The sequence below is a fragment of the Dreissena polymorpha genome, chromosome 1, assembly GCF_020536995.1.
Source record: "Dreissena polymorpha isolate Duluth1 chromosome 1, UMN_Dpol_1.0, whole genome shotgun sequence".
Taxonomy (NCBI): Eukaryota; Metazoa; Mollusca; class Bivalvia; order Myida; family Dreissenidae; genus Dreissena; species Dreissena polymorpha.
The window spans coordinates 203,934,418-203,947,260 of NC_068355.1; the positions used below are offsets into that span (position 1 = coordinate 203,934,418).

At 37.1% G+C, this 12,843-nt stretch overlaps 1 protein-coding gene and 1 long non-coding RNA gene across 3 annotated transcripts in view; both read right to left on the reverse strand.

Annotated features, from left to right (window-relative positions):
- LOC127864677 (uncharacterized) overlaps positions 1 to 3,250 on the reverse strand; it is a 59,491-nt gene extending 56,241 nt beyond the window's left edge. Inside the window, exon 1 of the mRNA XM_052404551.1 lies at positions 2,925 to 3,250. Coding sequence (XP_052260511.1) covers positions 2,925 to 3,088 — 164 coding nt within the window. The 5' untranslated portion in view covers positions 3,089 to 3,250. The remainder of the gene's footprint in view (positions 1 to 2,924) is intronic.
- An 8,312-nt stretch (positions 3,251 to 11,562) lies between these two features.
- The window catches only part of LOC127864696 (uncharacterized), a 65,081-nt gene continuing 63,800 nt past the window's right edge, over positions 11,563 to 12,843 (reverse strand). Inside the window, exon 3 of one of the 2 annotated variants that reach the window (XR_008042217.1) lies at positions 11,563 to 12,151. This is a non-coding gene — a long non-coding RNA (uncharacterized LOC127864696). The remainder of the gene's footprint in view (positions 12,152 to 12,843) is intronic. The other variant, XR_008042218.1, reaches the window with a different exon arrangement.

The following is a 12,843-nucleotide window of genomic DNA, read 5'->3' on the forward strand; positions in this document are numbered from 1 at the left end:
GGTGAAGGTGGGTGGTGGTTAGTGGTGGGTGGTGGTGGTGATGGGTGATGGCAGTTGTGGAGGGTGGTGGTGGTGGAAGCAGTGAGTGGCAGTGGTGGTGAGTGGTGGTTAGTGGTGAGTGGTGTTAATGGTTGGTGATGGTGGTGGTGAGTGGTGGTGGTGATGAGTGGTGGTTAGTGGTGGGTGGTGTTGGTGGTTGGTGATGGCGGTGGTTGGTGGTTAGTGATGGCAGTTGTGGTGAGTGGTGGTGAGTGGTGGTGGTAGCGTCGAGTGGCAGTGGCGGTGGGTGGTGGTGGTGGCAGTTGTGGTGAGTGGTGGTGGTAGCGTCGAGTGGCAGTGGCGGTGGGTGGTGGTGGTGGTGGCAGTTGTGGTGAGTGGTGGTGGTAGCGTCGAGTGGCAGTGGCGGTGGGTGGTGGTGGTGGTGGCAGTTGTGGTGAGTGGTGGTGGTAGCGTCGAGTGGCAGTAGCGGTGGGTGGTGGTGGTGGGTGATTGCGGTTGTGGTGGGTTGTTGTGGTGGCAGCGTTGAGTGGCAGTGGTGGTGGGTGGTGTTGGTGGTGGGTGGTGGTGGTGGTTAAGCGTCGAGTGGCAATGGCGGTGGGTGGTGGTGGTTGGTGATTGCGGTTGTGCTGGGTGGTTGTGGTGGTAGCATTGAGTGGCAGTGGTGGTGGGTGGTGTTGGTGTTGGGTGGTGGTTAGTGGTGTGTGGTGGTGGTGGTGGTAGCGGTGAGTAGCAGTGGTGGTGGTCGTGGGTGGTGGTGGTGGTTAGTGGTGGGTGGTGGTGGTGGTAGCGGTGAGTAGCAGTGGTGTTGGTGGTGGGTGGTGTTGGTGGTGGGTGGTGTTGGTGATGGTGTTAATGGTTGGTGATGGCGGTGGTGGTGGTGATTGTGGGGTGGTGTTGGTGGTGGGTGGTGGGTTTGGTGGTGGGTGGTGGTTGATGGTAGCGGTGAGTAGCAGTGGTGGTGTCGGTGGGTAGTGTTGGTGGTTAGTGGTGGTTAGTGGTGGGTGGTGTTGGTGGTGGTGTTAATGGTTGGTGATGGCGGTGGTGATGGTGGGTGGTGGTGGGTGATGGGTAGTGGTGGGTGGTGGTAAGTGGTGGTGGTGGTTGGCGGAGGTGGTGGGTGGGTGGATAGTGGTGGTGTTGGTGGGTGATGGCGGTGGTGGTGGGTGGTGGTTAGTGGTGAGTGGTGGTGGGTGATGGCAGTGGTGGTGGGTGGTGGTTAGTGGTGAGAAGTGGTGGTGGTGGGTGATGGCGGTGGTGGTGGGTGGTGGTTAGTGGTGAGTGGTGGTGGTGGTGGGGTGATGGCGGTGGTGGTGGGTGGTGGTGGTGGGTGGAAGTGATGGGGGTGGTGGGGTGAATGGTTTTATAATGCAAAGAACACATTGACCTGATTGTTGTATTATGCAGCCAACACATTGACCTGATTGTTGTATTATGCAGCCAACACATTGACCTGATTGTTGTATTATGCAGCCAACACATTGACCTGATTGCTGTATTATGCAGACAACACATTGACCTGATTGTTGTATTATGCAGCCAACACATTGACCTGATTGTTGTATTATGCAGCCAACACATTGACCTGATTGTTGTATTATGCAGCCAACACATTGACCTGATTGCTGTATTATGCAGACAACACATTGATCTGATTGCTGTATTATGCAGCCAACACATTGACCTGATTGTTGTATTATGCAGCCAACACATTGACCTGATTGATGTATTATGCAGCCAACACATTGACCTGATTGTTGTATTATGCAGCCAACAAATTGATCTGATTGCTGTATTATGCAGCCAACACATTGACCTGATTGTTGTAATATGCAGCCAACACATTGACCTGATTGATGTATTATGCAGCCAACACATTGACCTGATTGATGTATTATGCAGCCAACACATTGACCTGATTGCTGTATTATGCAGACAACACATTGATCTGATTGCTGTATTATGCAGCCAACACATTGACCTGATTGTTGTATTATGCAGCCAACACATTGACCTGATTGATGTATTATGCAGCCAACACATTGACCTGATTGCTGTATTTTGCAGCCAACAAATTGATCTGATTGCTGTATTATGCAGCCAACACATTGACCTGATTGTTGTAATATGCAGCCAACACATTGCTCTGATTGTTGCATTATGCAGCCAACACATTGCTCTGATTGCTGTATTATTCATGTAGTAGTACTGGTGGCATACACTCCACATTTAAATTGTATGTATGTAAAAATCACAATACTGTACGAAGAGTGTTTTAAATGTAGCTGATTCAATCATATATTAAAGTTAACTTAATTTAGGAGAAATATTAAAAGTCAACAATCTGATCAAAGATGACCATAACCCTTACTGTACTATCAATGTTCTAATATTTTACCTGTCTACATGTATTCATGTTACTTGATTTAACAACATGAGATAATGCATATCATTAGGTGAAGTGAAGGTAAGATAATTTAACTAGCATCTCACGTTATCTGTTGATTTTGCCATTTAGAGAACATGGGTTGCTTGAACCATTTGTACTTTGTCCTTATACATGATTACAGATACAGGTTGCAAAATATTTGTCCATGAATCATTTAATATTATTGTGCCTGTAATTTCAATCTTTGGGTTGATTTCATTTCACATTTGACACAATGATACCAGGAATATAATATAACTAGTCAAGTAGTTCTTACAGTTAAAGTTATATTGTACCAGTATTAACTGAAAAATGGCTGCAAATATGTTTGATTTATGTTAATGTTTTAGCCTAATATTATGTTAATTTCATGTTATTTCTGACTTAAACACACTGCATTAACCATTTGACAAGACTTTGCGCTAAATATATTAATGCAATCTAAATGACTCCACTTTCTAATAAATTACCTTATATTGTAATTAATACCACTACTTACAGTACAGTCAAAGCGGAACAAACGTATTTCGCGATCCGCGGCGGCAAGGTGAAACGAGTCGATGCCGCGTCAGTCGTTGAAGCGGCGTCAGTATGCGGCGGCAAGTAGCATTTCGCCGCGAAACTTCTCATCTGTCCGCCGAGGCATGCCGCGATCCGCGACATGATGCCGAGTCGATGCGCATCATGAAATAAAAAATCTTTTAAAAATTATTAGTTACATGTAGTTAACAAATTTTGAAAGAACAATTATAATAATAATTAAAATCATAATAAATTTATTGTGCGCGGATTGTATTAGCATATACATGTAAGCATAGTTAATGTGCATAGTTTCCCGCCCGTAGTGTATGTATTTCACACATAAACGAGGCCACGTAATTATGTTTTCGCACATACAAGTGGTCAAGGCTCCAGCAAATGGTGGATTTATAAATAAATTGCATGTTGATTTTGCTATTATATTTAAGCTGAGAAAATTAGCAGTTTGAAGCCACATCAATAATCAAGACGGTGACGACGTATTTGTTGTTTTGTTAATTATCAGCTTATTATAATTATTGTTTGAATATGCGTATATAAACACGTTTTTTTTTGTTCATATTATATAGTAAATATCGCTACTAATTACCCGATAATCCCGTATATTCCAGTTTTGAAGCAAATGCTGGTAAATATTTACGATACACAAACATTCTCGATATTTCCTTTAGTATCAAATACATTTTGGCATTTGTTACTATTTATAGAGATGATGTAATAACGTCTAATCGGGGTGTTTTTTTTTCCCACTGAACTCGCGATTTACGCCTGACGTGATGTTCATGTATTTATACAACACAAAATACACCCAAACTTTCCAAGCGACGTTCTACATGTCTGCATAATTTTGCGCGCTTTTTATGAAACAAAGGATATTTTAGCACTGTTTATTTGACGCTAGAATTTGCCAAATGTCGCTTTAGCATTAAAATTCGGAAGTGTGTTTCTGATTACAAATTTAATAATGATAATTGAACGAAACATTAACAGTTGCGCGTAATTAATTCTACGCTACACATACATGTATGTACATGTAGGTGGATATCTTCTCACTCGATCCGCAGCGTACGTATGTGGTGGATTTACTCCGCGAAAGTAAGCGAGGTTAATAAACACTCGGCGTCGTTGCGCGGATCCATGCCGAGTGCCACGGCGATACGCCGCGTCAACACACGATTCGGCCACCGCGTACTAATAATCTAGCCGTGGCGTAGCCGCGGATTATGTTTGTGCTGCTTTGGCTGTACTGTATATGTATATTATTTACAATAAAAACTGTGTTAACCCTTTACCACTTAGATACGTATTTCAACGCACTTGAAGTCTCTTAGAAATGTTAAATCTAATTAAATGCCTTTCTTACTAGATCCAAGTTTAAAAGCTTCTTTTCCAACCCTTGGGGAAGTTACTGATGAGCAGCAAACAGCATTAACCCTGAAAAACCTGCGAGTTACTGGCTGTTCTGGTTTTATGCTTTTTACAAATAGCAATGTTCAATTTTCTTTAAGTGGGAAAGGGTTAAATAAAAGGTATGGTTAAATAGAAAATATAATTAAAGATTTTGTGTATATTAGTATTTGCATATAAATTCAAACTGTTTAATCAGACTACTATTAACCCTGACATGAAAGGTTTAGGATTCATTGCAATGATATGGAACTTGTAATCTGTGATGCTACTTTTTCAAATCGTGTACACACGAGGATATTTACTTGATATTTGTATTATCTTTATTTTATCCCCAGACAGTTTGTGTTATTTTGCTCCTGTGCATATTTCATAAGTGTGTAATTAAATTGCAATTAAACTGAATTTAAATTTTATGTAATTGCATTTCTAATCTGATAAATGCTATAACTTTGATGTTATTGTTTATGTGTATTTACATGCGTGTACAAGTGTTTAATTCTGGACTTAATATGAGGTTCAGCAAGCCATCTAAGAAGACATAGAAAACTCATTAAACAGAGGCTTTTCATGTTTCTTAGAATATACTGTTATTCCTATCATGTACAAGATAAGAATTGTTTCCTCACTGCAAATTTATTAAAATCCCCATTAAAGCTGTATTAAACACCGTAATATAATTCAGAGTTTAATATAAAGAAGCATGCTTGGGCAATCCCTGGAATAGTTATGTGAGTTATGAACATTACGTATGTAAACGCTTATATTTTTTAAATCATATCACAAACAGTATCAACCTAACGATGAATGATAAAGGGCATGGTAATTTTGGCTTTGGCAGTCATGGTCTGGCCCATAAGTTTCCATCCACTTCTGTTGTCATGGAATGAGGCACTTCAGACCTGCTTAGAAATGTATGCCATTAAGGAGCTCATTTTCTAATATAAGTGCAACTATTCATTTTACATTTTTTAATTGCAAAACACACCACATGTTGAGAATTTAATCATTAAGTACCTGTGTAATTATATGCATTTATTTCCTTCATAAATTAAAAAATATTGGATTATATATATACATAATCCGACCCTGGAAGACTTTTATGCTTACATTTTATGGTCATTTGCTCAGCATACATGTAAAAGTAAAGGCGCGAAGAAACTATAACATGTAATGAGTATCTAATACTTGCTTTTATCGCAGAAGTCACTTTCAAAGTATCATGCTTTTTCAAGAGAGCTTTTGAATGCTCTCGATTTCATTTGAAAAATACTTTCATAAAAGAATCTCTTGATTAATAGAAAACATTCTCATTTAGTTGACTCCAACAAATCTGCATCCATTTTGTTTATCATGATTGTTTTGTGGCACGTATTTATTATCCCCATGCTTTTTGAAAAGCATGGGGATATAGTGGTTATCTCCGCCATCTGTCTGTCCGTCTATCTCCTCCTACACTATAAGCACTAGAACCATGAAACTTACACACATGGTAGCTATAAGCATATATGCGACCCTGCACTATTTGGAATTTTGATCTGACCCCTGAGTCAAAAGTTATGGGGGTTGGGGCGGGCCGGGTCAGAGATTTTCACTCATTTTTTATGTTATTTTACATTAACTTCTTCATTTCTGCACCAATTTACTTCAAATTGATACTGAACCTCTCTTATGACAATACGGTCAATCTTAACTATGCATGGCCCCATTACCAACCCTGGGGTGTCCCGCCCACACAGACCGCACCCACCCAAAATTTCCTTTTACTATAATATCTTCATTTCTACACCGATTCACTTCAAATTGATACTGAAATTCTCTTATGACAATACGGTCAATCTCAACTATGCATGACAATACGGTCAATCTCAATTATGCATGGCCCCATTACCAACCCTGAGGCGCCCCACCCACATAGGCCACACCCATCCACATAGGCCACACCCACCCAAAATTGCCTTTTACTATAACTTCTTCATTTCTACACCGATTCACTTCAAATTCATAGTGAACTTCTCTTATGACAATACGGTCAATCTCAACTATGCATGGCCCAATTACCAACCCTGAGGCGCCCCGCCCAAATAGGCCACACCCACACAAAATTGCCTTTTACTATAATTTCTTCACCGATTCACTTCTAATTGATACTGAACTATTTTTATGACAATATGGTCAATCTCAACTATGCATAGCCCCATTACCAACCCTGGGGCGCTCCGCCCACATAGGCCACACCCACCCAAAATTGCCTTTTACTTAACTTCTACATTTCTACACCGATTCACTTTTAATTGATACTGATCTTCTCTTATGACAATACGGTCAATCTCAAATATGCATGGCCCCATCACCAACCCTGGGGAGCCCCTTGGTCAAACATGCGGAGTGGGGATACTCGTCAGCCTCTGCCGCGCCATTTCTAGTTGGTTTTTTATATGTTCTTCCTAATATAAATGTCACACTTGTCTATTACAAGCTGCTTTAAGTCATAGACGCAGCTATTGCAACGCATCGATTTGTTTACAGACATTTCTAACAGAATTATTGAGAAATTCAATGTAAAAAACTACAGGGAACTGTTTAACCCTTTCCTTGACAGGTACGCGTTTCTACGACCCTATCGATTCCCTGTCAAATACGCGTATCTACGCCTGTATCGATTCCCTGTTATCTACGCATTTCTACTACCCTATCTATTACCTGATATATACGCGTTTTTACGAGGCACGATTTAATTTGCTATTTAAATGCTTAAAATGACGTTTTAAGTGTAACAGAAATGCATATACACCTACGTTCATCATTTTTCTAAACTGTCGAGTAAACATCCGGTAATGTTGCTATTTAAAGTTATGATGTAATTGGCGACCAATCTAGACGAGGGTTTACCATTTGACATGCGTAAATCACGTTCCGAGATGAGCGCTCTTCGGGCATTTCGTAATGTCCTAAAATAACTGCTATTCTCGAACCGTATTTAATTTGGACATTTTCCGAAAAAGTATTAATAACTCGTTAAAAATGCCGTAAAAATAAACATGTTCCATAAGAATATAATATGATTTGGGTGAAAATCGATTTCATTCTTATTGTTGTTTGATTCCATTATATCGTAAATGTTTGTTTCCGAGATCATATACGAGAATTACATCGATATGTTTATTGGCATGTACACTCAAATGTTTTTACAAACGACACGTGCTTATCTAAAGTTTGTGTTTCGTAATACACTGGATATTGGATTATCGGTGCTTGATTGGGCAATAAAACAAAGAAGCAGTCAGCGGTCTTCAATATGCCTTTGAACTGACCAACATAATAATAAATAGCGCACGTGCTAATCTAACATTTAGGGATAAGAAACACAGGTTCTAGACACTTTGAATAAACATGTTTACCGGACGCAGCAGTAGTCTTCAGATGACGTTGGCGCGCGTGCCATGTTACCTCGGCGTTTTGTAATTTGGTACACGAATACACGGTTTGTCGGCGACTTCTGGGTTATAAAGTTATATGTCGGTGATCAGATTATATAATAAAGCAGCTGCCTAAAATTGCTATTTTGCAAATAAATAGACGAACTGAAGACTTATTGAAGACGCCGACATTGCCGGATTTCGATCGGTAATGAAATGCAAAATGCAAATTGATTATATGAATATTCATGGCACATTATGCAACATCCAATTAAATTGTTACCGGTATCTATAAATGTTTATAAATCATTTGGTGAATTAATGTAATAGAAATACCAAGAGTTGTAAGAATTTTATAAGAAATAATACGATTGATTTTGAAAATGAATGAAGTTGTTCGAGAATGAGAAACTCTGTGTTTTTTAAATAGTTCTTTATAAGAATTTACATGAATTTTGAGGCTTGCAGAATGAATTTATAAAATAAAAAAATCTTCAATAAAGAAGAATTGTAGTTTGGAAAGAAAAAAAAAATATTTCAAAATATAGTTATTTGTATTTGATTCAATACACCAACTTCGCAAAGTTTCTATATGAGCTGGAAAGAGATTTGCATTTAAACCCAGTAAAACACACAACTGTCAACTTTACATGACTATAACTGATGAATAAAATAATGTAGAAACTTAAGTTTACACCACAGGAAAGGAAATTTTATTAGCTAAAACTTTCATATGAGTGTTTTTCAATAATATTTCAACTTTTATGAGAAAATTAGGTTTAAAGGCAATGAGGGTTGCGTTTCCAAAGAGGTAGATTTGCATTGAAACGCAGTAAAACACACAACGGTCACATTTGCCTGACTATAACTGACCAATAAATTAAGGTAGAAACATACAGTTTACACCACAGGAAAGGAAATTTTATTAGCTTAAACTTTCATATAAGTATTTTTCAATAATATTTCAATTTTTATGAGAATATCAGGTTAAAAAGCAATGAGGGTCATAAAACAGCGTTTTTCCAATAATACCTGTAAAGATGGGGTACTGATATTGATAAGATGGATATCAGCCACTGGTCAGCAGGCAGCTAGGTCTTGTGGTAACTGGAGAGGCGTATATTGGCTAAATGGCTGTCAAGGAAAGGGTTAATACTTGTCAAAAAAGCCAGGTGTCAAGAAGATTAGAATTACCAACTGTTGATATTTACATCATTCTAAGCACAGCATTGATAAATAATTAATGAACGGTAAAATTAAGCATGACAGTGTTACGAAATAATGTTATATTTGTGTATAATCATGCTTATCAACAAAAATAGAATTCCCTTATTATCATAAAAGCCCGATAAAACAAGAGCTGTCTTTAAGAAAACACAATGCCCCCTACTGCGCTTTGAAGCCACACAGCAGCTATTTTAGAAACAATGTTATATTTTGAATGTTAAGGTCACAGTGACCTTGACCTTTGACCTAGTTACCTCAAACCATGTTTGATTGTAGATCTCAATGAGATGCATGCACATGTGAAGTTTAAAGAACATAGACCCACGATTTTTCATTTTATCATCAAGGTTAAAGTTTTGGGACATAATGACAGGCAGACAGGCCAAAACCAATATTTCCCCGATCATTCGATCCGCGGGCATTAATAATGTCCACCTTTCCCTTATTATCATAAAAGCCTGCTGAAAGAACTTGCCAATATAAACTTTGAACATCTTGTCTGGCAGTTAAATGTGATGCACCTGGCAGTGTTTTTTTCACCATTCTGGGAATGGGGACGGGTGCATTTGGGTTGGCTAATACTGCATTCTTTTGACTAAAATTGGGAAATCAATATTGTTGATTGTATTCTTACAAGTACTTCATAATGGATAATACAAGAGATCAATATTGTTGATTGTATTCTTACAAGTACTTCATAATGGATAACACAAGTGATCAATATTGTTGATTGTATTCTTACAAGTAATTCATAATGGATAATACAAGTGATCAATATTGTTGATTGTATTCTTACAAGTACTTCATAATGGATAACACAAGTGATCAATATTGTTGATTGTATTCTTACAAGTACTTCATAATGGATAACACAAGTGATCAATATTGTTGATTGTATTCTTACAAGTACTTCATAATGGATAACACAAGTGATCAATATTGTTAATTGTATTCTTACAAGTACTTCATAATGGATAACACAAGTGATCAATTGTGTTGATTGTATTCTTACAAGTACTTCATAATGGATAATACAAGTGATCAATATTGTTGAATGTATTCTTACAAGTACTTCAAAATGGATAATACAAGTGATTTCAATATTGTTGATTGTATTCTTACAAGTACTTCATAATGGATAATACAAGTGATCAATATTGTTGATTGTATTCTTACAAGTACTTCATAATGGATAATACAAGTGATTTTAATATTATATTTACTGAGTTTCAACTCATATAACTGGTTTTGGAGATGAACAACATGTAACTTATTAAAAAAATAATATTTTTGGAAACCTTCAATAAGAATTGTTTAGGTCCCATTTGGGAAAACATATATATTTATTCCATTGGGAATGGGTCCCCTCGCGTTTGCTTGTAAATGTTTGGATATCGTAGCTAGAAATTTACATGGAATAAATTGTTGCAAACAAAATAAAAGCAACTTTGATGTATCTTCTTATATATATATTACCATACCACATCTAGCATTGAAATGTTGGCTACTACTTTAAGGAGCACTGAGTTTTGTATGTGTAAACTTAATTTTATGAAATATGTTGCGAAATATTCGTTGATTTTAAGTATTTACTTTACTTTATTTTTTATCTTGCTAGACCGTATATATAGTATTGCTGAAATGGGATTTATCTTAATTTTACATGTACTGACCGCATACACCCCCGGCGAAATGTTGTTCATGATTTCATGAACACTTCAAGCCAATCAAGAACTGTTCATGAACGGTTCTGAAAAAGTTCATGAGCTTGGTTCATAAACTTTTGGACATGAACTGTTCTTAAGACACATTCATGAACTGTTTATGAATTATTGTTGAACATTTCAAAGTTCATGAACAATTCTTCATCTAACCATAAATACTAAGTGATGAACATTTCATTAACAAGTATTTCTAATGACTTTTCTGAGACAGACTTTGAGGATTCATCATGAAAAATTCATGAATTCCTTTGTGCTAAATGTTTCATACATATTTTGGAAAGTAATATTGAAATGTCTAGCATACTAATCTTGTAAGTTCTTTATTTTCATACTGATTAATGTTAGTAAAATTTAAGATTATTATTATTTTACTTAAAATACTTGATTTTTACATTCTTTATACATGATAACCATGTAAATTTCATCTAATTGTAAGCTTGTTTTTTTTTTCTTCAGGCAACCAACAATATTTGCACAAGTTCAGCCAGACATTATTCTTGCTAAAAACTATCTATTTTAGTTAATCAACCAACACGATACAAAACGTATCAGTTCTTTAATTACTTTAATTTGAATATTTTTGCCTTTTTTAAGAACTAATGAAGATTTTTTCATGAATCCTAAGAATTCAAAAAGGGTTCATGAAATATTCTTGACTTGGTTTATCAAAAATTTCGGAAAAATAATTAAAATTATACATTAGCCTGAAGTACTAAAAAGCTGGTCACCTGTAAAAATGAAAAGTTCCAGTCTCACAATCAAGGGTACCCACATTTGCCAGAAACACCATACTAAATTTGCGACTTTTTAAATGTGAGCATATTGAGGAGTTCAAATGTTCAAAAATAGATAAAAATGAGTATGACGTCGACATGTAACAGGGGAAATAAAGCAATTCAAGATTAAGACATATGGCATATTTAATCATTAAATCATACCAGTTAAAAGGAAAATAGCTTCATTAATGAATAGTGATTAATAACATTAAACTTATTATTATATACACAATATAAACATGATTTTCATGGTCAATTTTCGCAGAACTCCGCCTGGGCTGACAGTCTGAGTTCTTCATTATGAAAATGTTCTTGACATAATTTTCATCAAAATGTTTCTGTAGAGTAAGGTTTATGTTCCTTTTCACGCGAATTTCTATATTATTATATCCATCACCCTCTACAATCTCAACAGGCTTGCCCTCTTCAATAAGCTCCTTGAGTCCCTTCTCACCACTGACACTCACTCCAGTAAACTTGTGGACACAGTCATGTGCACGTGCAATCTGGCCGGTCTGGTTTCTTTGCCGCCACTGGCACATTTCACAGATATGTTTCACAGATACGATAAAAACATGACCTACTTCACTATCTGCCCTCCATACTTTTGCTTGGACATCAAGAATGTGTGTGCTGAAATAAATTATTTGACTTTATAATAAAACTAGAACCATTGCTGAAGGAGAACTAAATATCACCTCTGACAACTAACTTGGACAAGGACAACTGAGCAGGGGAATTAAATCCATATAAAATGCAGCTATTGTACATATGTAGTAATGTGTGTGCACTATTTATGCATGAAGTTTGGAGTTGATATCTTAACAAGTTTAAAAGTTAACAAGGGACAAAATTGTCACAAAACCAGGTTTTCATTGTGAAAAAAAAATCTGATAAAGGGAGAAAACTCAAACTGAACTTTTGAAATGAATAAACAAAATTAACCCCCTTTGTAAGTTTGTTTTTTAAAAAAATCTATTTTTAGTCGTGGCGACCTTGACATTGGAGATATTGACGTGATTCTTTCGTGCGACACACCGTCCCATGATGGTGAACAAATGTGCCAAATGATTTTAAAATCTCACAATGAATGACATAGTTATGGCCAGGAAAAGCTCATTTATGGCCATTTTTGACCTTTGAACTCAAAGTGTGACCTTGACCTTGGAGATATCGACGTAATTATTTCGCGTGACACACCGTCCAATGATGGTGAACAAATGTGCCAAATGATTTTAAAATCTGACAATGAACGACATAGTTATGGCCCGGACAAGCTTCTTCCGCCCGCCCGCCAGCCCGCCAGCCAGCCAGCCAGCCCGCCA